The sequence below is a fragment of the Odocoileus virginianus genome, chromosome 5 (assembly GCF_023699985.2).
Source record: "Odocoileus virginianus isolate 20LAN1187 ecotype Illinois chromosome 5, Ovbor_1.2, whole genome shotgun sequence".
Classification (NCBI taxonomy): Eukaryota; Metazoa; Chordata; class Mammalia; order Artiodactyla; family Cervidae; genus Odocoileus; species Odocoileus virginianus.
In genome coordinates this window covers 51,670,184-51,694,515 of record NC_069678.1, presented here as the reverse complement: position 1 = coordinate 51,694,515, position 24,332 = coordinate 51,670,184, and the positions used below count along the sequence as shown (strand labels likewise).

Genomic DNA, 24,332 nt, shown 5'->3' with positions numbered 1-24,332 from the left:
TATACACCATGGAATATTACTCAGCCATTAAAAAGAATTCATTTGAATCAGTTCTAATGCGATGGATGAAACTGGAGCCCATTACACAGAGTGAAGTACGCCAGAAAGATAAACACCAATACAGTATACTAATGCATATATATGGAATTTTAAAAGGTGGTAACAATAACCCTATATGCAAAACAGAAAAGGAATCACAGATGTACAGAAGAGAGTTTTGGACTCTGTGGGAGAAGGCAAGGGTGGGATATTCTGAGAGAATAGCATTGAAACAAGTATACTATCAAGGGTGAAACAGACCACCAGCTCAGGTTGGATGCATGAGACAAGTGCTCAGGGCTGGTGCACTGGGAAGACCCAGAGGGATCGGGTGGAGAGGGAGGCGGGAGGGGGGATCGGGATGGGGAACACATGTAAATCCCTGGCTGATTCATGTCAATGTATGACAAAAACCACTACAATATTGTAAAGTAATTAGCCTCCAACTAATAAAAATAAATGGAAAAATAAATAAATAAATAAATAAATAATTTTTAAAAAGGAAATGTAGAAAAACTGTTATCCTGTTAGAGACTGTTCAAGAAAACTTGCTGGCAAATAAAACATTATACAAGAATGTCATTGCTCTAAGTTGAAATACACTAAAATGTAGAATGATGCTAAGCTGCAAATTAAGTGTAAAATTTGGCTTTGATATCAGGGACACAGTAGAAATGAAAATGTAATGGCCAGACAGTGAATAAACTTTAAATAGCTATTACAAAGTACAAGTCTTATTTCCAAAACTTTAGAGTCAATTTACCAACAGTATATGAACGATTCTGATGAAGTTGCAGAATTGAAATTTATTACAAACTCAATCAGGTAAAGGGTAAACATAGAAAGAGGAATGTTCACAGCAGCACTATTCACATTAACGATGATAATAAGCAACATAAATGTACATCAACAGCGGAACAGATAAAGATGTGGTGTATGTATACAGCGGAATATTCCTCAGCCATAAAAAGAATGAAATAATGCCATTTGTAGCTATATAGATGGACCCAGAGATTTTCATATTGAGTAAAGTAAGTCAGATAGAGAAATACAAATACTATATATGATATCACTTATATGTGGAATTTTAAGAAAGGGTACAAATGAATTTATCTACAAAACAGAAATAGAGATACAAATGTAGAAAACAAACTTATGGTTACCAGAAGATGGGGGGAAGAAGGGATAAATTGGGAGATTGGGATTGATATATACACACTACTATATATAAACCAGATAACTAATAAACACATTGCATAGCACAGGGAACTTTACTCAACTCTCTGCAATGGCCTATGTGGGAAAAGAGCCTAAAAAGAATGTGTGTGTGTGTGTGTGTGTGTGTGTGTATGTCACTGACTCACTTCCCTGTATACCTGAAACTAATATATCATTGCAAATCAACTATACTCTAATAAAAATTAAAAAAAAGAAAAGAAAGTAGAAAGAGGAATGGAAAAGAAAGATGCAGAATGGTAGTGGGGATAATATGCTCTTCTTACATAAAGAGGAGTCAAGACTGACAAAAGTTAGTGGAACAAGCAATAGAGAATCAGCATACTATGTAAAGTCATGAAAGTAACTATAAGAAAATCTAAAGGTAATAATTTAACTATCAAACATGGAAGGAGGAGGAAGATCAGGAAAACATAAAGTACATGAGTTAAATCTTCCATTATTCATAGCAGGCTATCAATGGATACTATCTAAAATTAATACACCATGAAATGAAAGAATAAGAATATGATTCAAAGTTATGCAAAAAACTTCCAGAAGAACTAAGACCAGTATTTGTTCCCCCTCCAAAGTCATATGTTAAAATCAACCCCCCAACGTGATGGTTATTAGGAGATGTGGCTTTTGCAGGTCCTTAGGTCGGGGGGGTGTAGGCCTCATAAATGGGATTAGTGCACTTATAAAAGAGACCCAGAGATCTCTCTAATCCTTTTCTCCATTTGAGGATGCATAATAAAGACGTCAAACCAGGGAATGGACCCTCACCAAGAACCAAGCTGACACCTGATCATGAACTTCCAATCTCCAGAACTGTGAGAAGTCAGTTTTTGTTGTTTACAAGCTTAGTCTATGGTATTCTGTTATAGCATCCTGAAGTATCTAAAGCAACCAGAAAGAGGAGAAATTATCTTGTGGAGTGAAACTGCGGGTAAGGAGTCTTAAGATAGGAGACCATTGCTTTTATCGCCTTTGTTATAAGCTCTTCATTATTGTTTGGTTTATTTTCACAGGCATATATTATATTGATACAGATTTTAAAAACTAAATCAAATGGCAAATCTGGGCTTGTTTAATGTTCAAACAGATTTGTGAGACCTCTTTGCCACTTTGTAAGGGTTTCTTCAGTGAATTGCAGATAAAGTTATTCTTTCACTTAGATGTCAAATTAATGCAAAATTTAAATGGAAATTTTGTCCTCTTAATCTTTCCTGTTTCCTTTTCTGAAGTTCATACTAGGTGGATGGGTATTTCAGTCTGTCTAATTTGGCAACTGGGCTGTATATCAGACAGTGTTCAAAGTGTTTTCAACCCAAATTTTATAAGCTGATGTTTTTGCAGTAGCCAGAAGGTGGCATCAAAACCAATCAAGTTCTTTAGTAGAAATTGCAAAGAAAAAGATTATACCCAAGTATCATGAACAACTTCCCTGCAACCCAAAAGGCAGAGAAAGTCACACACATCAAAAAAGCACCCCCTTTCACTTAGAGTTTATCTCTTTTGGCATTTTAGAAAACCCCCATCGTTTCCCTTGAAATCCTTTTGGTTAGGCATGGATAAACGAAGCACAGAACCAACAAATTCTATCCCAAACACTGCTGCACCATCTCTAAGCATGGAATTTTAAGCTCAGTTATAAGGAATGTTTTTGAGAGTTGAGAATCAAAGGGGTGCCGTAAGTACATAAAGAAACTAATGAGTACAAATGTTCTGTTACAGCCTAACAAGTATGTCCTGGACCCAACTGTTCCGAGTGTCTAAACTGCTTACATACACATCCTAACAAAGATCCATTTCATCTGCAAATGAACATACATACACACACATTTATTTGTAATTTAATGGTACTTTTTTTCTGCTTGGTCTATTTACTTTTTGGTGGAGGAGTCAAAAGAAGAGGAGGTTAAAACATTGTTTGGTGTCTGCTTCAAGCACATACACAAAGAATGATGTTTCATTCATTATACATCATTATGGACAGACAGTATTCTCCCAGCTTTCATGATGGTCTGAATTCAAGGTAATATGTGTTTTTTCTGAAATCAGGTGTATTTATTTGGACAATGTGGGTTTTCCCATGTGTTCCTGTTCTCATATGAAATCACTTTTGCTTCAAAAACAAATAAAAAATAACATAACACAACTTTTGTTTAATTTCGGTCTGGGCTAATTACTTAAGGAACTATTTAGCAATAATGGCCTCAGATATTTAAATGCCCTATGATGCTGCAATTAATTAAGGGACTGCTGACCCAAAGAAAGGCAATGCCAAAGAATGCTCAAACTACTGCACAATTGCACTCATCTCACACACTACTAAAGTAATGCTCAAAATTCTCCAAGCCAGATTCAGCAATACGTGAACCGTAAACTTCCAGATGTTCAAGCTTGTTTTAGAAAAGGCAGAGGAACCAGAGATCAAATTGCAACATCCGTTGGATTATTGAAAAAGCAAGAGAGTTCCAGAAAAACATCTGTTTCTGCCTTATTGACTATGCCAAAGCCTTTGACTGTGTGGATCACAATAAACTGTGGAAAATTCTGAAAGAGATGGGAATACCAGACCACCTGACCTGCCTCTTGAGAAACCTGTATGCAGGTCAGGAAGCAACAGTTAGAATTGGACATGGACCAACAGGCTGGTTCCAAATAGGAAAAGGAGTACGTCAAGGCTGTATACTGTCACCCTGCTTATTTAACTTATATGCAGAGTACATCATGAGAATCACTGGGCTGGATGAAGCACAAGCTGGAGTCAAGATTGCCGAGAGAAATATCAATAACCTCAGATATGCAGATGACACCACCTTTATGGCAGAAAGTGAAGAAGAACTAAAGAGCCTATTGATGAAAGTGAAAGAGGAGAATGAAAATGTTGGCTTAAAGCTCAACATTCAGAAAACTAAGATCATGGCATCTGGTCCCATCACTTCATGGCAAAAAGATGGGGAAACAATGGAAACAGTGACATACTTTATGTTTTGGGGCTCCAAAATCACTGCAAATGCTGATTGCAGCCATGAAATTAAAAGGCACTTACTCTTTGGAAGGAAAGTTATGACCAACCTAGATAGCATATTAAAAAACAGAGACATTACTTTGTCAACAAAGGTCTGTCTAGTCAAGGCTATGGTTTTTCCAGTGGTCATGTATGGATGTGAGAGTTAGACTCTAAAGAAAGCTGAGCACCGAAGAATTGATGTGGTGTTGGAGAAGACTCTTGAGAGTCCCTTGAACTGCAAGGAGGTCATACCAGTCCATCCTAAAGGAGATCAGTCCTGAGTGTTCATTGGAAGGACTGATGCTGAAGCTGAAATTCCAGTACTTTGGGTACCTGATGTGAAGAGCTGACTCATTTGAAAAGACCCTGATGCTGGGAAAAATTGAGGGCAGGAGGAGAAGGGGACACCAGAGGACGAGATGGTTGGATGGCATCACCGACTCAATGGACATGAGTTTGGGTGAACTCCGGGAGTTGGTGATGGACAGGGAGGCCTGGCGTGCTGCAGTTCATGGGGTCGCAAAGAGTCGGACACGACTGAACCACTGAACTGAACTGATCCTAAGAACTATGCAATCAACAGAGACTGAGGGAAGAATTAGAAATCTGAATGTCAAGTTAAACATGGAACATGGATTAAATATGGAACATGGAAAACCAATTTCACTGCAACTCTATCAATGTGCAACCAAAACAGCACAGAATTTGGGGTTAGAACATGCTACTTTTGCCACTTAGTAGTCAGTTGACCCTGAATACATATTTTAACCTATCTGAATTTGCTTCCAAATTTTGAAAATCAGAGTAAAATAATGACACCTACTTAGCAATCCTGATAGGAGTTTCTGATAAGAACTTTGCACTAATCTCCATCTTGGGAGCAAATCAGTGTCCTATCTGTGCCACCCCTTTATTATGATTCATTTAACAATGAATATACTGGGTACCGACTACAATGAAGTGAGGATACAACAGCAAAACAAAAAAGAACGTCCCTGATGTCAAAGAATTTTGACTCTAGAAGAGGACGATAAACAAGTAAAATCAATAATCACAATAAATTCATGTAGTGGTAAGTACCCAAGGCATTAAATTAGGTTCTTGTGCCAGAAAGTAACTAGAGAAAGTGGGGGTAAATGTAATGTTTCAGATGGAATTGTAGGCATTATACTTTATTCTTTAGCCAGCACACTGTACCATACTAGATTGAAATCCATGGATTTCTTTTTTTGTCTAGATCCTACTTTAATTTTTTCCAGTTTTATTGAGATATGCTTGACATGTAACACCGTATTAAAGGTATATAGCATAACGATTTAATACATACATGTATATATTGAAAAATAATTACCACAATAAGTTTAGTTTACATCTATGACTTCACCATACTCTACACTGTGTGCTTGCTCAGTAGTGTCCAACTCTTTGCAACTCCATGGACTGCAGCCCACTAGGCCCCTCTGCCATGGAATTTTCCAGTCAAGAATACTGGAGTGGGTTGCCATTTCCTACTTCAGGGGACCTTCCCAACCTAGGGATTGAACCCATGTGTCTTGCATCTGCTGCACTGGCAGGCAGATTCTTTACTCCTGTGGCACCTGGGAAGTCCACATTGTGCACTGTCATTGTTGCTCAGTCACTAAATCATGTCCGGCTTTCTGCAACCTCATGGACTGCAACATACCAGGCTCTTCTGTCCTCCACTATCTCCCGGAATTTGCTCAAATTCATGTCCATTGAATTGATGATGCCAATCATCTCATCCTCTGCTGTACATTACATCCCTAGAAACTTCTAACTGGAAACTTGCACCCTTTGGCCACCTAAACCCCTTTCCTACACCCAGACCTCCCACTTCTGGCAACCATCAATCTTTTTTGTTTTTATGACTTCATTTTTTCTTGACAACACATAGCATAATGCACGAAGGGTCCATCTATCTTGTCACAAATGGCAAGATTTCCTTCTTTTTATGACTGATTTTTTAAATTAAATTTGTTCATTTGCATAAAATCACATTTTCTTTATCTGTTTCTAAGACTTGGCTATTATAAGCAGTGCTGCTTACAATAGTGCTTTAATGAACAAGGGGGTGCAGATATCTATTCAAGATAATGATTTGATCTCTTTTAGATAGGTACCAAGTGGAATTGTTGTACCATGTGGTACTTCTATTTTTAATTTTTGCGGCTCGTCATACTGTTTCCTATAGTGGCTGCAAAAATTTACATTCCCACCAAAAATCCACAAGGGTTCCCTTTTCTCCACATACTTACCAGCACTTGTTTTCTCTTGTCTTTTGATGATAGCCGTTTTAATCAGATGATAACTCATGGTTTGATATGCTGATGATTAGTGATATATGATTTTAGCTGTTGGCCATCTCTATGTCTCCTTTGGAAAAATTTCTATTTAGATCCTCTGCTAAATTTTTAATCATTTGTTTCACTGTTTTTTTTGCTATTGAATTACATGGATTCTTTATAAATTTTGGTCACTAAACCCTCATCAGATGTATGCTCCACAAATAATGGGTTGTCTAAAACGTCCAGGTTTTTCTGTAAGATATTTTCTGTAATATCTTACAGAAAAACCCAAATGAATTTTTTTGCCAATCCAACATTTTATCCCATTTTATAACCTGCTTTTTCATTTTGTTGATGATTTCCTTTGCTGTGTGGAAACCTTAGAGTTTAATAGACATTTAGCTGTTTCCATTTTATTATTACTATTTCATAGTACGTTAACATTAGGAAAGGTTATGTAAATTTCCATTAGGTAGGAGAAAAAACGCTAAATCAAAAAGAATATACAAATTTGATAAACAATTGATAAACTGTGATAAATCTTATCATATTTCACCAAAACCAGTAGAAAATTTGAATTCTTCCCCATGCTTTGGTCAACGCTGGAAATTTTAATCTTTTTAATTTGACAGCTTCATCCTGGAGTCAAGTGGGCCTTAGGAAGCATTACTACAAAGTTAGTGGAGGTGATGGAATTCCAGCTGAGCTATTTCAAATCCTAGAAGATGCTGCTGCTAATGTGCTGCACTCAACATGTCAGCAAATTTGGAAAACTCAACAGTGGCCGCCGGCCTGGAAAAGGTCAATTTTCATTTCAATCCCAAAGAAGAGCAATGACATAGAATGTTCAAACCACATACAATTACACTCATTTCACACGCTACCAAGGTTATGCTCAAAATCCGTCAAGCTAGCCTTCAGCAGTATGTGAACCAAGACCACTGAGATGTACATGCTGGGCTTTAAATAGGCAGGGGAACCAGAGATCAAAATGAGATCAGCAGCATTTGCTGGGTCATGGAGAAAGCAAGGGAATTCCAGAAAAATGTCTACTTCTATTTCATTGACTATGCAAAAGCCTTTGACTGTGGATCAAAGCAAACTGTGGCAAATTCTTACAGGCCAGATCACTTTACCTGTCTCTGGAGAAACCTGTATGCAGGCCAAGAAGCAACAGTTAGAACCAGACATGGAACAATAGACTGCTTCAGAATTGGGAAAGGAGTATGACAAGGCTGTATATTGTCACCCTGCTTGTTTAACTTCTATGCAAAGTACTTCATTTGAAATGCCAAGCTGGATGAATCACAAGCTGGAATAAAGATTGCCAGGAATTATCAACAACCTCAGATATGCAGATGATGTCTCTCCAATGGCAGAAAATGAAGAGGAACTAAAGAGATTCTTGATGAGGGTGAAAGAGAACAGTAAAAAAAGCTGTCTTAAAACTCAACATTCAAAAACTAATATCATGGCATCCGGTCCCATCACTTCATGGCCATAGAAGGGAAAATAGTGGAAGCAATTAGAGATTTTATTTTCTTGGGTTCCAAAATCACTGTGGATGGTGACTGCAGCCATGAAATTAAAAGACACTTGCTCCTTGGAAGGAAAGCTATGAAAAAACCTAGACAGTATATTAAAAAGCAGAGATATCACTTTGCCAACAAAAGTCCATATAGTCAAAGTACGGTTTTTCCAGTAGTCATGTATGGATATAAGAGCTGGACCATAAAGGTTGAACACTTATTGATATTTTTGAATTGTGGTGCTGGAGAAGAATCTTGAGAGTTCCTTGAACTGCAAGGAGATCAAACCAGTCAATCCTAGAGGAATCAACCCTGAATATTCACTGGAAGGACTGATGCTGAAGCTGAAGCTCCAGTATTTTGGCCACTTGATGCAAAGACCTGACTCATTGGAAAAGACCCTGATGCTGGGAAATATTGAAGGCAAAAGGAGTAGAGGGCTGAAGAGGATGAGATGGTTAAATAACATCACCGATTCAATGGACATGAATTTGAGCAAACTCTGTGAGACAGTGAAGGACAGAGGAGCCTGGTGTGCTGCAGTTCATGGGGTCACAATGTCTTGAACACAACTTAGTGACTGAACAACAATATCTATTAATTTGCATTTCTTTTAAAACTGGGATTGAACAGCACTTTCTATTATTATTGGTTACCATATCATGCTATTTTCTTTTTAATACTTTTTCCAACTTCTATACTGAATTGTCCTCTTTTCCTTTTCTGATTTTGTAAAAGTAGTTCATATAATAAAGCTATTGACCCATTGTCAGATATATATGTTGAAAAACATTTTTCCTGAATTTCTACTTATCTTTTAACTTTGTATACCACTTTGTAGCTTAAAGTGGGTTTACATTGTGTCATAATATATCTTATGTTTTTTGTTATGTTTTCTGGCTTTGGTGTCAAGTTTAGAAAAAGTTGTTTTCCCCATTATTCTACAAACCTACTCCTACATTTTCTTCTGTTACTTTTTTGGTTGTATATTTTGTATTTAAATTTCCAAGTTTCAGTATTCATTTTGGCATAAGGTATGCAATAAATAGCCAGTTTTATTTTATATTTATGAATAGCATTTCAGTTAATTCAGTAAAACTTATTTAATAATACATTCTTTTGGTACTGACTTGAAACCCCATCTTATAACACTCAAAATATATATTTTTAAAGGTATTTATTTCTTTCTGGCTAGTTTTATGATAATTCCATACTGTTTTATGACTGAAATGTGATATTTTCAGAAATATTTTCATTAAGTACTAAAAAATCTCATAAACATTTGAAACAACCTGTTAACTGTTCAAATTAATACACATTTATATAAGAATTAAAACATTCAGAGGCCTAAAATATGTATACTGAAAAGCATAGATGGTTCAGAAACATATATATCAATTACCAAATGATAACAGTGTTATCAGAAATCAGGACAAACAAAATAGTTTTCAACAAATTATTCCAAGACCAATGGCTTTACAACTGAAAAAAAAAAAGGAAGTTTGATTCCTACTTCATTCCATATACAAAAACAAATTACAAGTGTATTAGCAATTAATAACTTCTCATAAACCATAGATCCTGGAGAAATATAACTAAATGTTATTTTCAGGAGGAAGGCAATCATAATCACGACACAAAATCCAGACTATGAAGAAAATTAATATAGTTCAGTTCAGTTCACTCAGTCGTGTCCAGCTCTTTGCAACTCAAGGAACTACAGCATGCCAGGCCTCCCATCCATCAACAACCCCCAGAGTTCACCCAAACCCATGTCCATTGAGTCGGTGATGCCATCAAACCATCTCATCCTCTGTCATCCCCTTCTCCTCCCACCTTCAATCTTTCCCAGCATCAGAGTCTTTTCAAATGAGCCAGTTCTTCATACCAGGTGGCCAAAGTATTGGAGTTTCAGTTTCAGCATCAGTCCTTCCAATGAACATTCAGGACTGATCTCCTTTAAGATGGACTGGTTGGATCTCCTTGCAGTCCAAGGGACTCTCAAGAGTCTTCTCTAACACCACAGTTCAAAAGCATCAAATATTCTGTGCTCAGCTTTCTTTACAGTCCAAGTCCCATATCCATACGTGACTACTGAAAAGACCATAGCCATGACTAAATGGACCTTTGTTGGCAAAGTAATGTCTCTGCTTTTTAATATGCTGTCTAGATTGGTCATAATTTTTCTCCCAAGGAGTAAACGTCTTTTAATTTCAAGACTGTGACACCATCTGCAGTGATTTAGGAGCCCAAAAATAAAATATGTCACTGTTTCCATTGTTTCCCCATCTATTTGCCATGAAGTGATGAGACTGGATGCCACGATCTGGGCTTTCTGAATGTTGAGCTTTAAGCCAACTTTTTCACTCTCCTCTTTCACTTTCATCAAGAGGCTCTTCACTTTCTGCCATAAGGGTGGTGTCATCTGCATATCTGAGGTTATTAATATTTCTCTCGGCAATCTTGATTCCATCTTGTGCTTCATCCAGCCCAGTGTTTCTCAAGATGTACTCTGCATATAAGTTAAATAAGCAGGGTAACAACATACAGCCTTTGGAACCAGTCTGTTGTTCCATGTCCAGTTCTAACTGTTGCTTCCTGACCTGCATACAGATTTCTCAAGAGGCGGGTCAGGTGGTCTGGTATTCCCATCTCTTTCAGAATTTTCCACAGTTTATTGTGATCCACACAGTCAAAGGCTTTGGCATAGTCAATAAAGCAGAAATAGATATTTTTCTGGAACTCTCTTGTTTTTTCAATGATCCAGAGGATGTTGGCAATTTGATCTCTGGTTCCTCTGCCTTTTTTAAAACCTCCTTGAACATCTGGAAGTTTATGGTTTCACATATTGCTGAAGCCTAGCTTGGAGAATTTTGAGCATTACTTTACTAGCATGTGAGATGAGTGCAATTGGGAGGTAGTCTGAGCATTCTTTCACATTGCCTTTCTTTCGGATTGGAATGAAGATTGGCCTTTTCCAGTCTTTTGGCCACTGCTGAGTTTTCCAAATTTGCTGGCATATTCAGTGTAGCACTTTCACAGAATCATCTTTCAGGATTTGAAATAGCTCAACTGGAATTCCATCACCTCCACTAGCTTTGTTCGTAGGGATGCTTTCTAAGGCCCACTTGACTTCACATTCCAGGATGTCTGACTCTAGGTGAGCAATCACAGCATCATGATTATCTGGGTCGTGAAGATCTTTTTTGTACAGTTCTTCTGTGTATTCTTGTCACCTCCTCTTAATATCTTCTGCTTCTGTTAGGTCTATACCATTTTTGTCCTTTAGTGTGCCCATCTTTGCAGGAAATGTTCCCTTGGTATCTCTAATTTTCTTGAAGAGATCTCTAGTCTTACCCATTCTGTTGTTTTCCTCTATTTCTTTGCACTGATCACTGAGAAAGAATTTCTTATCTCTCCTTGCTATTCTTTGGAACTCTGCATTCAAATGGGAATATGTTTCCCTTTCTCCTATGCTTTTTGCTTCTCTTCTTTTCATAGCTATTTGTAAGGCCTCCTCAGACAACCATTTTGCTTTTTTGCATTTCTTTTTCTTGGGGAGGATCTTGATTCCTGGCTCCTGTACAATGTGATGAACCTCCATCCATAGTTCATTAGGCACTCTGTCTATCAGATCTAGTCCCTTAAATCTATTTCTCATTTCCACTATATAGTCATAAAGGATTTGATTTAGGTCATACCTGAATGGTCTAGTGGTTTTCCCTACTTTCTTCAATTTCAGTCTGAATTTGGCAATGAGTTCATGATCTGAGCCACAGTCAGCTCCTGGTCTTGTTTTTGCTGACTGCATAGACCTTCTCCATCTTTGGCTGCAAAGAACATAATCAATCTGATTTTGGTGTTGACCATCTGGTGATGTCCATGTGTAGAGTCTTCTTCTGTGTTGTAGGAAGAGGTTGGGTGCTATGACCACTGCATTCTCTTGGCAGACTCTATTAGCCTTTTCCCTGCTTCATTCTGTACTCCAAAGCCAAATTTGCCTGCTATTCCAAGTGTTTCTTGACTTTCTACTTTTGCAATCCAGTCCCCTATAATGAAAGGGACATCTTTTTGGGTGTTAATTCTAGAAGGTCTTGTAGGTCTTCACAGTGAAAATGCTGCACTCAATATGTCAGCAGATTTGGAAAACTCAGCAGTCCACAGGACTGGAAAAGGTCAATCTTCATTCCAATCCCAAAGAAAGGCAATGTGAAAGAATGCTCAGACTACCTCCCAATTGCACTCATCTCACATGCTAGTAAAGTAATGCTCAAAATTCTCCAAGCTAGGCTTCAACAATATGTGAAACTGTAAACATCCAGATGTTCAAGGTGGTTTAAGAAAAGGGAGAGGAACCAGAGATCAAATTGCCAACATCCTCTGGATCATTGAAAAAACAAGAGAGTTCCAGAAAAACATCTATTTCTGCTTTATTGACTATGCCAAAGCCTTTGACTGTGTGGATCACAATAAACTGTGGAAAATTCTGAAAGAGATGGGAATACCAGACCACCTGACCTGCCTATTTTATTTTTGGGGGCTCCAAAATCACTGCAGATGGTGATAGCAGCCATAAAATTAAAAGACGTTTACTCCTTGGAAGGAAAGTTTTGACCAACCTAGACAGCATATAAAGCAGAGACATTACTTTGTCAACAAAGGTCCATCTAGTCAAGGCTATGGTTTTTCCAACGGTCATGTATGGAAGTGAGAGTTGGACTATACAGAAAGCTGAGCACCTAAGAATTGATGCTCTTGAACTGTGGTGTTGGAGAAGACTCTTGAGAGTCTCTTGCAATGCAAGGAGATCTAACCAGTCCATCTTAAAGGAGATCAGTCTTGAGTGTTCATTGGAAGGACTGATGTTGAAGCTGAAACTCCAATACTTTGGCCACGTGATGGGAAGAGCTGACTCATTTGAAAAGTCCCTGATGCTGGGAAAGATTGAGGGCAGAAGGAGATGGGGATGACAGAGGATGAGATGGTTGGATGGCATCCCCAACTCAATGGACATGGGTTTGGGTGAACTCCGGGAGTTGGTGATGGACAGGGAGGCCAGGCGTGCTGTGGTTCATGGGTTCTCAAAGAGTCGGACACGACTGAATGACTAAACTGAACTGTACTGAATTCCATCACCTCTACTAACTTTTTTGTAGTGATGCTTCCTAAGGCCCACTTAATCTTGCATTCCAGGATGTCTGGCACTAGGTGAGTGATCACACCATCTTGGCTATCTGGGTCATGAAGATCTTTCTTATATAGTTCTTCTGTGTATTTTTGCCACCTCTTCTTAATATCTTCTGCTTCTGCTAGGTCCATACCATTTCTGTCCTTTATTGTGCCCATCTTTGCATGAAATGTTCCCTTGGTATCTCTAATTTTCTTGAAGAGATCTCTAGTCTTTCCCATTCTATTGTTTCCCTCTATTTCTTTGCATTGATCACTGAGGAAGGCTTTCTTATCTCTCCTTGCTATTGTTTGGAATTCTGCATTCAAATGGATATATCTTTCCTTTTCTCCTTTGCCTTTTGTGTCTTTTCTTTTCTCAGCTATTTGTAAGGCCTCCTCAGACAACCGTTTTACCTTTTTACATTTCTTTTTCTTGAGGATGGTTTTGATCACTGCCTCTTGTACAATGTTTTTATGTACCTCCATCCATAGTTCTTCAGGCACTCTGTCTATCAGATATAATCCCTTGAATCTATTTGTTACTTCTACTGTATAATCATAAGGGATTTGATTTAAGTAATACCTGGATGGTCTAGTGGTTTTCCCTACTTTCTTCAATTTAATCCTGAATTTGGCAATAAGAAGGAAATCCAGAATCTCTGAAGAAAATTAACATAATCAATTCTTAAAATTATAAATACAGATTTTTAATGGCTCCATTATATTTTGTTAAATACAAGGGCCACAATTTGCTACCATCCACATATTATTAGATATCTGCAGTTTCCAATATATTGTTATTACAAATAATACCTTAAAGAACATATCTGTGTTACTCTAGGATTGTCTCTGAATGATCTTTAATATACGAAATTTGTGGTATCCCATTTTTGTTGAAAATAAGTGGGTCATTGGCTTAAGTCCAGGAAACACTGTTACAGAAGCCCTTTTAAAGATAGCCTATTTTTAAAGAACTAGCGATTAAGAGATCTATTTGATCTTTTTACCACCCGGTGCTTTCTTTCTCCTTCATAGGGTGAAGGTTTTGTTGGCAATGTCTAGCATTTTTTGAATTACTGAGGCTAAGAATTACCACCCTGGCTGAGAATTTAGTTCTCACTAATGGGCAATGAGGACCTTTTTGGACATTAACTTACATATCGTAAACTCAACCTGACATGAATAAGGATTTAATCATGTCATTCAACCTCACCCAAATTTCTGGTTTCTCTTAATTGCCCATAATAATTCTACCCTGTAATTTGTTTACACTTTCCTAACCTTATTTTTTAAACCTGTTTTATATCTTGGAATAATAAGCTCTACAGTTATAGTTGGGTGACATGGGGACAAAGAGAAATATTCTGAGCCTTGTTTTGCTGTTTCTGGTAGTAGAGAGAGCTGTTGTTTCTTTGGTTTTTTCACAGTTTCATTACCAACTTTTATAGAAATTGAATTGGTTATGAAGAACCAGGAGATCGTGTAAAAACTCAGGTATTACTAGAAAAGAAAAGGACCAACAAAACATGTATATTATCAAGTGTGAAACAGATTGCCAGCCCAGGTTGAATGCATGAGATAAGTGCTCAGGGCTGGTGCACTAGGATGACCCAGAGGGAAGGGGTGGGGAGGGAGGTGGGAGGGGGGATCGGGATGGGGAGCACATGTAAATCCATGGCTGATTCATGTCAATGATGGCAAAAACCACTACAATATTGTAAAGTAATGTGCCTCCAACTAATAAAAATAAATGAAAAAAATAATAATAAACTTTAAAAAAAAAGGACCAGTGAGAAAGGAGAATTTTTTTCTAAAAATGTGGGTTTCTGTTTTGTTTTTTCTTTATGATGAAGAAATAGAAAACTTACTTTCAGAAATGAAAACTTCTGTTATGATTAACATTAGAAAGGAATTTGATGGAAGATTATTTCTTGTTTGTTTCAGTTTCAGGGTCATTGTCAGCAGCAAGCTAGTTGTCTTAAAAAGCCCACCTGCCAATCATTGAAGACATTCAAGGTGTACCCCTCACTTTGAAAGGTGGAATGGTTTATCTGTAGACACTGACAAAAACAGTTCTAGCTACTGTACTGTCTAACTTTTTAGCAGCTACTCAGATCTCAGCCTTCCAATAGCTCATTTCATACAGCATTTTAAAATATGACTTCTCATAAAGTTCACTGGTCCAATTTATCCATCACAATTATATTTTTTACTAACCAAGGTCTTCATGTATTTTAATAAAATTCTGCAGGACGATGACATCTTGTCTAAATCAAATAATATGAAACATCCCACCTGTTTACAAACTCTCTGGGGAAAAGAGGATGGAAGCCCTATTTTATGAATTTCAGTCCTCTTACGAAGTCTTAAGTAGGACTAATGCAAAAGTGATTTCTACATTCCAGCTTAGACAGTAAAATCAGACAAAGCAAGGTAGCCATACTCACTCATTGGGGGTGCCCTTCTGGCCACAAAAGTAGCCCTGGCTGTCTGTAGGATAGGCCACTCTTCTGGGGTCACCATTGACCCAGGCTGTAGGAACAAGAAAAGACAAAACAATCAGCAACAGCTGGCTAAAGGCAGTCTGATTTGAGAAATTAGAATGCACCACTGCAGCACACTAACCTCTCCCCTCAGTCACAAAAGATTATTGATTTTCTTCAAAGAGTAATTTCTTAATGAAAAGCAAAATAAAATACGGATGAATCAGTCAGAAAGCACATTTCTTATTCTCTCAGGATTCATCTGGGTTGTAGCCAAAGCATGAGGTAACACACTTAGAAAATGAAATTTATTAAAATGTGAATTAGAGGGCACACTACAAATGCTTGGTTGGCAAGAAGTCACTTTTGCTAGGGCTCAAAATGAAATGATTTCACATCAGAGCTAATAAATCTACAGTAAATGTTATGATGTAATTCTTTTAGGTTATACATAAATGGAAACCATTTCAAAATTTCAAGAAATGAAACTATAATGCCCAATTCAAATTGGCTAGTTCTTTATGATCTGTTATGACACTGTAAAGGTAAACAGCAGCAACTTTAGAAGTAACACAAAATAAAAATTCAATATACATTTTGTCTGATAATCTCAAACTGCCTATAAATATCCAGTGTTTTCAAACTTAATGAAATTGAAGACTTGATTCTGTTTTTCTGAAGATGCCAGGTAGGGTCATATAAATTCATCATCCTTATTTTCTAAGAATTATATACTTGCCAGCTATATTAGAGAACCACAAGAAGTAATCCATGGTAGCTAAATTGGGAGATACTCTAATTCTAACTGAATGCTTATAATTTCTCTAATTCGATTAATGCAATTCTATGTGGCAAGATGAAAGTGAAAGTGTTAGTCGTTCAGTCCTGTACAACACTGTGTGACCCCACAGACTGTAGTCTATCAGGTTCCTCTGTTATGGAATTCTCCAGGCAAGAATATTGGAGTGGCTAGCCATTCCATTCTCTAGATCTTCCAACCCAGGGATCAAGCTCAGGTTCCCCACGTTGCAGGCAAGTTCTTTACCGTCTGAGCCACTTTCTATCTCCCTAGGAACTTCCCTGGGTTGGGAAGATTCCCTGGAGAAGGCAATGGCTACCCACTCCAGTATTCTTGCCTAGAGAATCCCATGGACAGAGGAGCCTGGCATGCTATCATCCATGAGGTCGCAAAGAGTCAGATACGACTGAGCAACTAACACTTTGATGTGGCATGGGAGTTTGTGGGAGATGGAAACCATATATATGTATGGCTGAGTTTCTTTGCTGCTCACCTGAAACTATCACAACGTTTTTATCAGTTATACTCCCAATATAAAATAAAAAGTTAAAAAAATCCAGTTCCTAAAAATCTGGAAGATGCATTGGTCACCTAATGTTTGCCCCTGCATATGGAAAACCTCTCTCTTTGTCCTTTGCTTCCTTTAACATTTGCCCAGCTATCTCCTTACCCACATTTAATGGATTTGACAGTTCATGTTACAATTCAATCACTCATATATACACGGCCTGTGTGACTTGGAAAGATAAAAATAAATCAATTCTGAATGAGAATTTCAATATGGAAAAGAAATTTTTCTCAATTTTTACCATCCATCTAAGCCTTTACTTTTAGTATCCAAGCACCCAGAAAAGTCTCCATTGTCTAATTCTTTCTCCAATGTCATAGAGGCTAAATCAGTTTCATCTTCTAAATACCTTCTTATAAAATCAGACTCATTCAGGCAGTTTTCTCCCATCTTCATTTCCCAGAATAAAGAAAGTGGATTATAAATAAGGCATTTAAATGACAACTAAGTGTTCAATGTACAATGTCTCTAGACACTGTCTTATTAAATTCTGTTTTTATATCTTAGTTTGTCAGATACCTAAGAGATCTAATTTAACAAACTCTATTTTCTATAATATATTTCTTTAAACTTTATCCCCAAATGTTTTAGTCCTTTTTCATATGCTTTATTCAAAATGGGCACCTAAAGAAGCACTTCATCCTCTGTCATCCCCTTCTCCTCCTGCCTTCAAACTTTCCCAGCATCAGGGTCTTTTCCAATGAGTCAGTTCTTCGCATCAGGATGAGATGGTTGGATGGCATCACTGACTCAATGGACAAGAGTTTGATCAAGCTCTGGGAGTTAGTGATGGACAGGAAAACCTGGTGCACTGCAGTCCATGGGGTCTTAAAGAGTCAGACACGACGGAGCGACTGAACCGAACTGAAAGAAGCATTTGGATTGCAACATTTGCTGCTTAATATTTTTATGACCCTGAAAAAGTCACTGAAATGTTTTAGTCTTGGCTTTCTAATTTGTTACTAAAAATGGTTATAATAATACCCAATCCCAAAGAATGTTGAGAATACGAAAGGAGATAAAGTGGAATGCCTAATGCGGTACTAGGCACACAATGTGGACCTAGTAATGCAAGTTCCTGTCTTATTTGGGCTTCATGGAAACCAAGCACTGATGCAGGTAGCTAATTCGCAACGTGATTTTAGTTAAGTGAAGGTAAAGAGAGTGAGACAGCAAAGGGAGCAAAGTCAATAAAGGGCATGTTAATGAGTGGGATAATGTCGTGAGTGAGGTGACTCCGTGCTGCTGGGGACCTTCTCAGAAACCGTATAGAAGAACATCAGCCCATGCCGCCATGTCAGTGGGCATGAGAAAACTATCCGCCATAGTGGCAATCAAACTTAGAAGGACTGAGGGGTTGAGGGGTTGTGCTAACACCTGCAATAATTTGTTTGCTTTTTTGTCATCATCAGTCATCCAATTAAAGAAATTATTAAATGACCTCTGTGTGTCCCGTACTAGAAGCCAATACCAGTTTAGCTTATGTCAGAGTTCTCAAGAAACCCATGAAAATGAGGGAATAAGGTCTATAGAAGACTTGGAGATGAGGTGGGACCCGGGAAAGACTGGGAAATGACTAGGATTTGAGAAGGAATTGGGAAGGTGACCAGGAGTAGGGAAGGAATTATAGATTGATGAAACAGTGTCATAATAAGAGGCTTCAATTTATTAAATGCTTACATATATCAAGTATCATGCGAAACGTATTATATCCGTTTCTCATTTGAGTCTCACAATAGCCTGTGAAGTGGACATTATTTTCACTTCAGATATTATTTGCAGCTCGGGGCTTTATTTACTTCTCAAGAGCACTCAGGTTTTAAGCAGCATCAACAGGGTATGAACTTAGGAGTGTTGCTCTCTAGGGCTCATGCTTTAAACATTAGATTATAGTCACTATAATGCTGCCTACTAAACGGTAGATTAGGAAAGAGCTTGTTAACAGTGGGAAACAACAAGATATCAGCATAATGAGGATCAGCTGTATGTTAGACACATATGGTAGGAAAGGAGATAACACAGGTAATTTTGGAGCCTCTGCCATCTGTACAAAAGAGCTTTGTACTTGGCAGGAGAAAGCATCTGGCTGACAGGTATCTGATGCCCAGGGACGATGGAGGGAAAGATGAAGATGGAAGTGTCAAGGGAAGAGTTTTCCTTGATTTCGTAGTTTTAAATTACTAAGTGGCTGCTATGCCTCTCCATGCAGCCTCTAGCACGGACGTGTTGTGCAGATGTTTTTTTTGAGATAGAACATCAAGACTTTGAGCTGAAAGTTGCAAGGGTCAGTTCAGACAAGTCACCTCAGTCAAGGGTATCTCGTTCTCTCTCTCTCTCTTTAAGTCTTTATTGAATTTATTACAATATTGCTTGTTGTATGCTTTGCTATTTTGGCTGTTAGGTATACAGGATCTTAGCTTGCTGACCAGGGATCAAACCTGCAGCCCCTGCATTGGAAGGCAAAGTCTTATCCATTGGATTATGAGGGAAGTCCCTCTAATTCTCTTGGTCTTCTTTATTAAGTCCACATCTCTCCACACTTTCATTGGAGGAATATGGTGGGGAACAAAAAGAGGGGGGGAAAGGAAATATTTAATAGCAGTTATTCTGTCCCTTAGTAAAGCAAGGGGCTTTTCACATTTTACTCCCTTTCTTGGAATTTCCCTATTTATGGAAATTCTAGACCTGTGCTTTCCAATATGGATAGTTACTAACCACATATGTCTACTTCACACACAAATGTGGCTTATCTGAAGTGAGAAATACTATAACTGTGAAATATATCTCAGGTTTTAAAGACAGTATAAAAAATAATGTAAATATCTCATTAATACTATTTATTTTGATTATATTTGAAATTATAATATTTTGTTATGGTTAATTTTAAAAGGTATAATATTATAACTAATTTCATCTGTTTCTTTTTACTCCCTTAAATGTAGCTACTAGGAAATTTAACATTACACATATGACTCGCTTGAGTTTCTCCAGGATAGATCTGTTTTAGAATATTTCCCCACAAACATCAGGGCTTCTCATATAAGGTAATTAACAGTGACATAGCATCATGGCTATGTGAGTCCCTATCAATCCCATCATACTCAACACATCCTTTTTATAACAAATATTTGACAATGCTCCTTTTATAAAATCTTGAAATAATATTTATAAAACATTACTTATCTACCACAAATTCTGTTAAAAACAATAAAGTGTACTAACTGTAATGTAAATGATAAATTAAAAGTTAATTTAGAATTAAACAGTACCCATATCAGTGTGCAAATGCTCACATGTAACTCCTTGTGACCCCATGGACTGCAGCACGCCAGGCCACCCTGTGCATTACCGACTCCTGGAGTTTACCCAAACTCATGCCCATTGAGTCAGTGATGCCATCCAACCATCTCATCCTCGGTCATCCCCTTCTCCTCCTGCCTTCAGCCTTTCCCAGCATCCAGATCTTTTCAAATGAATCAGTTCTTCACATCATGGGCCAAAGTATTGGAGTTTCAGCTTCAACATCAGTCCCTCTAATGAACACACAGGACTGATTGCCTTTAGGATGGACTGGTTGGATCTCCTTGCAGTCCAAGGGACTCTCAAGAGTCTTCTCCAATACCACAGTTCAAAAGCATCAAATATTCTGTGCTCAGCTTTCTTTACAGTCCAACTCTCACATCCATACATGACTACTGAAAAGACCATAGCCTTGACTAGATGGACCTTTGTTGATAAAGTAATGTCTCTGCTTTTTAATATGCTGTCTTGGTTGGTCATAACATTTCTTCCAAGGAGCAAATGTCTTTTAATTTCAGGACTGCAGTCACCATCTACAGTGATTTTGGAGCCCAAAAAAATAAAGTCTGCCACTGCTTTCCATTTTTTCCCCATCTATTTGCCATGAAGTGATGGGACCGGATGCCATGATCTTAGTTTTCTGAATGTTGAGCTTTAAGCCAACTTTTTCACTCTCCTCTTTCACTTTCATCAAGAGGTGTTTTAGTTCTTCTTCACTTTCTGCCATAGGGTAGTGCCATCTGCATATCTGAGGTTATTGATATTTCTCCAAGCAATCTTGATTCCAGCTTGTGCTTCATTCAGCTCAAGGTTTCTCATGATGTACTCTGCACAGAACTTAAATAAGCAGGGTGACAATATACAGGCTTGACATACTCCTTTCCTGATTTGGAACCAGTCTGTTGTTCCATTTCCAGTTCTAACTGCTGCTTTCTGATCTGCATACAGATTTCTCAGGAGGCAGGTCAGGTGGTCTGGTATTCCCATCTCTTTAGGAATTTCCCAGTTTGTTGTGATCCACAGAGTCTAAGGCTTTGGCAGTCAACAAAGAAGAAGTAGATGTTTTTCTGGAACTCTTGCTTTTTCGATGATCCAACAGATGTTAGCAATTTGATCTCTGGTTCCTCTGCCTTTTCTAAAACCAGTTTGAACATCTGGAAGTTCATGGTTCATGTACTGTTGAAGCCTAGATTGAAGAATTTTGAGCATTTCTTTGCTAGAGTGTGAGATGAGTACAATTGTGAGGTAGTTTGATCATTCTTTGGCATTGTCTTTCTTTGGGGTTGAAAGGAAAACTGAACTTTTTGAGTCTTGTGGCCACCGCTGAGTTTTCCAAATTCATTGGCATACTGAGTGCAGCACTTTCACAGCGTCATCTTTTAGGATTTGAAATAGTTCAACTGGAATTCCATCACCTCCAGTAACTTTGTCTGAAGGCCATTTGACTTCAACATTCCAGGATGCTCTAGGTGAGTGATCACACCATCGTGATTATCTGGGCCATGAAGATCTTTTTTGTACAGTTCTTCTGTGTATTCTTGTCACCTCTTCTTACTATCTTCTGCTTCTGTTAGGTCCATACCATTCCTGTCCTTTAGTGTGCCCATCTTTGCATGAAATGTTCTCCTTGGTATCTCTAATTTTCTTGAAGAGATCTCTAGTCTTTCCCATTCTGTTGTTTTCCTCTATTTCTTTGCACTGATCACTGAGGAAGAATTTCTTATTTCTTCTTGCTATTCTTTGGAATTCAGCATTCAAATGGGTATATCTTTCCTTTTCACCTTTGCCTTTTGCTTCTCTTCTTTTCATATCTGTTTGCAAGACCTCCTCAGACAACCATTTTGCCTTTTTGCATTTCTTTTTCTTGGGGATGGTCTTGATCACTGCCTCCTGTACAATGTCACAAACCTCTGTCCATAGTTCTTAAGGCACTCTGTATATCAGATCTAATCCCTTGAATCTATTTGTCACTTCCACTGTATAATTGTAAGGGATTTGATTTAGGTCATACCTGACTGGTCTAATAGTTTTCCCTACTTTCTTCAGTTTAAGTCTGAATTTGGCAATAAGGAGTTCATGATAATGAACCACAGTCAGCTCCCGGACTTGTTTTTGCTGACTCTATAGAACTTTTCCATCTTTGGCTGCATAGAATATAATCAACCTGATTTTGGTATTGACCATCTGGTAACGTCCATGTGTAGAGTCTTCTCTTGTGTTGTTGGAAAAGGGTGTTTGCTATAGCCAGTGAATTCTCTTGGCAAAGCTCTATTAGCCTTTGCCCTGCTTCATTCTGTACTCCGAGGCCAAATTTGCCTGTTACTCCAAGTGTTTCTTAACTTCCTACTTTTGCATTCCAGTCCCCTATAATGAAAAGGGCATCTTTTTTTGGGTGTTAGTTCTAAAAGATTTTGTAGGTCTTCATAGAACCATTCAACTTCAGCTTCTTTAACATTACTGGTTGGGTCATAGACTTGGATTATTATATTGAATGGTTTGCCTTGGAAACAAACAAAGATCATTCTATTGTTTTTGAAATTGCATCCAAGAACTGCATTTCAGACTTTTTGTTGACTATGATGACTACTCCATTTCTTTTAAGGGATTCTTACCCAAAGTAGTAGATATGATGGTCATCTGAGTTAAATTCACCCATTCCAGTCCATTTTAGTTTGCTGATTCCTAAAATGTCAACCTTCACTCTTGCCATCTCCTGTCTGACCACTTCCAATTTGCCTCAATTCATGGACCTAACATTCCAGGTTCCTATGCAATATTGCTCTTTACAGCATTGGGCCTTGCTTCTATCACCAGTCACATCCAAATTGGGTGTTGTTTTTGTTTTGGCTCCATCCCTTCATTCTTTCTACAGTTATTTCTCCACTGATCTCCAGTAGCATATTGGGCACCTACCCACCTGGGGAGTTCATCTTTCAGTGTCTTATCTTTTTGCCTTCTCATACTATTTATGGGGTTCTCAAGGCAAGAATACTGAAGTGGTTTGCCATTCCCTTCTCCAGTGGACCACATTTTGTCAGACCTCTCCACCATCACCCGACCGTCTTGGGTGGCCCCACACGGAATGGCTCATAGTTTCATTTAGACAAGGCTGTGGTCCATGTGATCAGATTGTTTAGTTTTCTGTGATTGTGGTTTTCAGGCTGTAGGCCCTCTAATGGAGAAGGATAAGAGGTTTTTGGAAGCTTCCTGATGGGAGAGACTTACTGAGGGGGAAACTGGGTCTTGTTCTGATGGGCAGGGCCATGTTCAGTAAAACTTTAATCCAATTTTCTGTTGATGGGTGGAGCTGTGTTCCCTCCCTGCTATGTAAGATTGGAATAGACATTGAATTCCAATGTAAGATTGGAAACCATTAAACCCCTAGAAGAAAAGAGGGTGAATAGTCTTTGACAAAAAATGTAACAAGACTTTGGATCTGTCTCCTAAAGCAAAAAAATAAAATAAATAAATGGGACCTAATTAAACTAAAAGCTTTTGCACAGCAAAGGAAACCATGAACAAAATCAAAACATAACCTAATGAACTGGAGAAAATACTTGCAAATGATATGGCAAAAGAAGGGGTTAATGTCCAAATTCTATAAACAGCTCCTACAACTTAACATTAAAAAACCCAACAACTTGATTAAGAAATAGGCAGAAGACCTGAATAATCTCATTTTCTCTTTTAAATTAAATTTTATAGGCAGTAGTTGTTTTACAAGGAGAAAGAAATGGCAGCCCACTGCAGTACTCATGCCTGGAAAATCCCATGGACAGAGGAGCCTGGTGGGCTGCTGTCTATGGGGTCGCACGGAGTCGGACACGACTGAAGTGGCTTAGCAGCAGTTGTTTTACAATGTTGTGTTAGTTTTCTGCTGCACAGAAAAGTCAATCAGCTACATG

At 38.0% G+C, this 24,332-nt stretch overlaps 1 protein-coding gene across 12 annotated transcripts in view; it reads right to left on the bottom strand.

The window, feature by feature from the left end:
• Positions 1 to 24,332, bottom strand: part of SLC44A5 (solute carrier family 44 member 5) — a 436,507-nt gene that overhangs the window by 80,838 nt on the left and 331,337 nt on the right. For all 12 annotated transcript variants that reach the window (XM_070467910.1, XM_070467914.1, XM_020902923.2 and 9 more), the window contains one exon: positions 15,725 to 15,809. In XM_070467910.1, coding sequence (XP_070324011.1) covers positions 15,725 to 15,809 — 85 coding nt within the window. The remainder of the gene's footprint in view (positions 1 to 15,724; positions 15,810 to 24,332) is intronic.